We start from the raw sequence: 6,000 nt of genomic DNA, 5'->3' as shown, positions 1-6,000 counted from the left end.
GGCAAAGACTTCATGTCTAAAACACCAAAAGCAACGGCAGCAAAAGCTAAAATTGACAAATGGGATCTAATTAAACTAAAGAGCTTCTGCACAGCAAAAGAAACTACCATCAGAGTGAACAGGCAACCTACAGAATGGGAGAAAATTTTTGCAATCTTCTCATCTGACAAAGGGCTAATATCCAGAACCTACAAAGAACTCAAACAAATTTACAAGAAAAAAACAAACAACCCCATCAAAAAGTGGGCAAAGGATATGAATAGACATTTCTCAAAAGAAGACATTCATACAGCCAACAAACACATGAAAAAATGCTCATCATCACTGGCCATCAGAGAAATGCAAATCAAAACCACAATGAGATACCATCTCACACCAGTTAGAATGGCGATCATTAAAAAGTCAGGAAACAACAGGTGCTGGAGAGGATGTGGAGAAATAGGAACACTTTTACACTGTTGGTGGGATTGTAAACTAGTTCAACCATTATGGAAAACAGTATGGCGATTCCTCAAGGATCTAGAACTAGATGTACCATATGACCCAGCCATCCCATTACTGGGCATATACCCAAAGGATTATAAGTCATGCTGCTATCAAAACACATGCACATGTATGTTTATTGCGGCACTATTCACAATAGCAAAGACTTGGAATCAACCCAAATGTCCATCAGTGACAGACTGGATTAAGAAAATGTGGCATATATACACCATGGAATACTATGCAGCCATAAAAAAGGATGAGTTTGTGTCCTTTGTAGGGACATGGATGCAGCTGGAAACCATCATTCTTAGCAAACTATCACAAGAACAGAAAACCAAACACCGCATGTTCTCACTCATAGGTGGGAACTGAACAATGAGATCACTTGGACTAGGGAAGGGGAACATCACACAACGGGGCCTATCATGGCGGCGGGGAGTGGGGAGGGATTGCATTGGGAGTTATACCTAATGTAAATGACGAGTTGATGGGTGCAGCACAGCAACATGGCACAAGTATACATATGTAACAAACCTGCACGTTATGCACATGTACCCTAGAACTTAAAGTATAATAATAATAAAAAAAAAATAAAAAATTATAAGACTTTAAGAAATTGAAATAAACTTCTATAATTTGCCCAGTAGATACCCAGTCATGGTTAAAGGTGATTCTAAATTGTAACAGATATGTGTTTGTTCATTTGACTAAGCAAAAAAAAAAAAAAATTGTTTTCTCAATCTTGTTTGATAAGATCAAGCCACTTCTATTATTGAAGCATATTTGAATTCTGTATAACTAGGCAGTAAATTATAAACTCTAAAAGTCTATAAGCCTAATTGGATGGTCTCATTTCCAAGGACCATAGCCATTTCAGATGTCTCTAAATTTTTCTTGGAGGTTATAGGTACTATCACACATTTTTATTTCAGGGGACATATTGTAATGATAGCGTTTTCTTCCTGTTGGTGTAAAGCAACCAAATTTTAGCAAATTCATTTTAGTAAATTTAATTTAAATTGTGCATGTAAGATTTGGCATTTCTACAGGCTGGCGATGAACCCAATCGGCTGAAAGAATACAGAGGATTTTTTAAATCCTCATCTTTGGCTCCATAATAGAGTGTTTTATTTTTATTTTTTTCATGGTAAATTCATATTGCAGAAGCACAAATAAGTGTGTGTTGTGTGTCTGTGTATTTTAAACATGGGAAAACAGTTTCTTTTTATATATGCTTAAAGTGAAATTTCTACTTTTTTGAGAAATATGGGATTACTGCCAGAATTTATTAGAATTAAAATTATTTACCAACATGTATTTGAAAACTCATCAATATTATGTGATCATATGACTTTGATATCTTCATGTATAAGGTTAGCTATAGCACAAGTAGTTTTGTGACCCATTTGCTTGTTAATAAAATCTGGGGTACATGTCTATAGGTGAAACTTGGTCTAGAGGATCTCTAGGTCCCATCTAGCTTGAAAGTTCCATGATAATAGGTAGCATATTTATGTTTTTAATGACAAATGGTGTAAAAGACACATAAAGCTAAGGTTTTTTTAGTTAGTGCCTTATCTGGCTTGGACATTGGTATGGTTGCATGTTTCAACTTTAGCTCTTATTTATTCATATGCTTCCATGCAATGGACATCGATAGACCTTTTGGGAGAGGGTGAGTAAAGCTTTGTTTTTAAACTTTCATTTTGACAGACTTCTGTGTGTAACAACTGTCCTCATTTTGATCATTTGGAGTCTGGTATATCTTTTGTCCTCTGCTTTTCTTCTCTCCATTTGCTGTCTGTCTCTGGTGAAATATAGATTCTTTGGCTGCACTTTCCTCTGTTCCCTCTGAAGCACAGATTTCAGATCCATTTGCACCAGAACCTACCCCTCCTACTACAACTGCTGAAATTGCAACTGCCTCAGCTTCTGCCTCCACTACTACAACTGTTACTGCTGTCACTGCTGAAGTGGATCTCTTTGGAGGTTAGTTAGTCTCGCTGCTATTTTCATGTTCCTTTCAGGATTGCTAAAATTACTTGGGAGTTAAGGTCTTTAAATTTTTTTACGTTATGTAACAGCATGTCAGAGTGTTTAGGTACTTTTTCAATGTTTATTCATGTATATTTATCTTCACTTAATTCATCAACTTTCTCTTCACTTAATTTTAATAATTTTATAGCAGAGATTGCAATGTATCTGGCCTATTTGATTTTCAGGTTTTTTAACATTAGAATTCATGTTGCTACCTTCAGAACTCCTGCCTTTATGTTCCTGCTCTCTAGTGTCTATGTAAAAGTGGTACCAGAGCTCTCTGTCACCTTTAGGTTTATTTAGCTTTTTGGCCAGATTAGAACTAGCCCAGAGAATATTTGGGGAATGTAGGAGGAGCAATACTGGCCTAAGTTATTTCTTAATATTTAGGCCAAAAAATAAGAGTAATTCAGGTTTAGAAGCCTCTGAAGAGAGTTTAGGGATGTGCTTGTTTTTAGAGCTTTAAGCTTGCTCTGTCCAAATAAAAACTTGGGTAATCTTTGGTTTTTGGAACTCTGAGAAAACATCTGAAGTAGCACCTGAAAGGCTGATTGAAAACAGATTTAAGTCAGTCTTTGAAATGATTGTCTAAAAATATGCTTTCCATGGAAATGTAAATTCTGACCCACTAAAATATCTTGGACTCTGCCAGTATAATATGCCCGGACCTGAGGAGCCATGTGAAGCTGGTTTATTCATATATGTATCCCCATCTGTGTGGTGCTAATGTCCACACCTAAAGAAGTTCTTACATCAAACACATACATTAAGTGATGTTATAGTCATTATAGTTTTGTATATCTTCATTACCATATAACATCTTTCCCAGGGCATTTTGAGAATATGGTAAAGAAATTGGAGGAAGAAAATGGTGAGAGCAGGAGAGATTTGGCAGGCTTTGGTGTAATCAATATGTACCCCTGGAAAAATACATTTAACACACTGTCACCTACCACTCTGCTACATGCCATGCTCCAGTCTCTAAGGTTGGCCAACATCATCCAAGACAAGGAGCACTCCACTAGACACATCGTTGTTGCCACTGCTACACAAAAGACATTTTCTGCTGCCTTGCTGTACTGTCATTCCTATTACAGGAGAAATCTGTTTGTAAAATAGTAGGAGAGAAAGGATTGCAGACCCTTGAATAAAGAGTCACCCATGGTCTGGCGCAGTGGCTCACGTCTGTAATACTAGTACTTTGGGAGGCCAAGATGGAAGAATTGCTTGAGCTCAGGAGTTTGAGACCAACCTGGGCAATATAATGAGACCCTGTCTCTGCAAAATAATTAAAAACTAGCCAGTTGTGGTGGTGCACACCTGTAGTCCCCGCTACTTGGGAGGCTGAGGCAGAAGGATTGCTTGAGCCCAGGAGGTGGAGGTTACGGTGAGCCATGATCATGCCATTGCAATTTAGCCTGAGTGACAGAGCAAGGCCCTGTCTCAAAAATAAAATTAAATTAAAAAGAGTCACCCACTATAGAGGGTAGGTTTTCATTTATGCCCCTATATCCTTTGAAACCAAAAATTTTAATTTTAGCTTACATTTATAAAATCAACTTCCTCTTCCTTCCACAAATCTAAATCAGGTGGGAAGTAGAGTTTGTCAAAGTTGTTTAGGCCTGACTTAAGGTAAGCCTCTTGACCTCCTTTGGCCTCAGTTCTCCCATCTATACAATTGGAAACTTGGTCTAGAAGATCTCTAAGGTCCTTCTAGCTTGAAAGTTCCATAATAATAATAGATAATACACTTAATAAATGTTTTAATTTAAAATTTATCCTTCCCCCACCCTCTGTTATTGGTGTGGCTATGGGTAGTTTCTCATAGGCTTATCTTAACAGAAAAAAAATGTTAGGAAAATATGGACAGGATGCATAATAATTTTGTGCTGGAACATTTCTATGCCTTAGCTGTTTAGATTTTTGTTTTCAGTCCACTTATGAGGAGTTGATTACCTCAAAGAAATCAATCAGGTCTATCTTACTTCCTGCATAGCCCTCTAGAATAACAGAGACTAAGATATTTCTTTGAAATATTCTTTGCACCATTATGCTGTTTTTGTTTCATTTGTTTCTGCTTTGACTATATTCATCAAGTAGAAAAACCTGTATGTTTAGAAAATTTTCATGATGGCATTCTTTATAGCTTTAAATATAAGCTTAAAGGAGGAGTACTGCAGAGAATCATGTAACTTACTGCCAAAGAATGAGACTGTTCTTGTGATTTTATCAATATCCTTTCCAGTCATCTAGCTGATAAATGAGTGTACAATGACAATTACATCTGAAAATCACATCATAATTATTCTATTGATCTGTATAATTCTATAAACTGTCTCCTGGCTTCTGATAGCTATAAAATCTCCATCCTTTATGTTCGGGAGTCTATATATGTCATTATCTGTTTTGTGATTTTCAGTGATTTTCTGTAATTTCTTTCATGCCCTTCATTGGTTTTTAAGAAATTATTCAGAGATTTAATTTTTAATAAAAACCTAAGCTAAAATCTTTTTGGCCATTTTGTGTGACCATTTTTTAAATACTTTGTCTCTCTACAATTGACAAGTAGTAGAACTCTAGAATAATCAGAAAAACAGTTATGTTTTGTTTAACACAGCATAACTTTACAACTTTAAAACATGCCTTTTTGAGGTCCTATGCAATATATATAGCAACTAAGTAGATTTCTTTAGAAAGAAAGCTTAATAGATTTTAATTTCAGAAAGATGGCTATTTAGTTTCATCTCTATGAAATATTAAAACTGTTAATGTATTTTAGTACTATATTTAAATTATAAATTTTGAAAATAATAAATTTCTGTTATTTTTTAAAAAGAAATATTCTGATTGATACACAAATAATGTTTTAGTCCTTTCAATGTAAGTAGTTCATGTAAGTCATTAAAAAATTTTTGTCAGTACATTACATTTATTAAATGCTTCATTTTTTAAAGTGAACTTTTAAGAAATGAGATCTTTTTATGATCATGCAGAACAGGATTGCAAGGCAGTGTTATGCTTTAAAAATTTAGTAAAATTTATAAATATTGACAAAAATAAAAGATAAAATCCTTAAAAATAACCTATTTTATATTGATGCAAATTTTACCAACAATAGCACATTGATTTGAAGAACACAGGGTTTCTCTAAACACTAGAATGCTAAATTGATGCTAATTCCTCTGCACACCAAGGATACTCTTTCAATCAGCTGTGTCAATTTGTGAGCAAACCTTCATGAGGTTAGTAGTCTGCAAACATTAAACCAGTTGGCTGGAAAACCAAAGAACTTACCTCAAAACCCTGATCACATTGGGTATATGTTGGTCAAAAAACTAAGTTCACCAACCTTCCTTAAAACCAATACTTAAACACTTCCAACTAGATTTCATGTAAGAGCCGTATAACCTGGAACCTTTGGGGACAAAGAGGAACCAGAATGTGACATTTGGGCTGTTGAGAACAATTGGAACCTTT

General features: G+C 35.2%; 1 protein-coding gene across 6 annotated transcripts in view; it reads left to right on the top strand.

The window, feature by feature from the left end:
* Positions 1 to 1,781: 1,781 nt before the first annotated feature.
* LOC116275322 (clathrin coat assembly protein AP180-like) overlaps positions 1,782 to 6,000 on the top strand; it is a 47,839-nt gene continuing 43,620 nt past the window's right edge. For 2 of the 6 annotated variants that reach the window (XM_031667285.1, XM_031667282.1), the window contains exons 1-2: positions 1,787 to 2,161; positions 2,308 to 2,475. In XM_031667285.1, the coding sequence (XP_031523145.1) occupies positions 2,128 to 2,161; positions 2,308 to 2,475 (202 nt within the window). In that variant the 5' untranslated portion in view covers positions 1,787 to 2,127. Of the gene's footprint in view, positions 2,162 to 2,307; positions 2,476 to 6,000 lie in introns of all 6 variants that reach the window. The other 4 variants (XM_031667283.1, XM_031667286.1, XM_031667284.1 and 1 more) reach the window with 4 other exon arrangements.

This window comes from Papio anubis, chromosome 6, assembly GCF_008728515.1.
Source record: "Papio anubis isolate 15944 chromosome 6, Panubis1.0, whole genome shotgun sequence".
NCBI lineage: Eukaryota > Metazoa > Chordata > Mammalia > Primates > Cercopithecidae > Papio > Papio anubis.
Note: the sequence above shows the minus strand (reverse complement) of the source record. Positions and strands in the feature narration are given on the sequence as shown.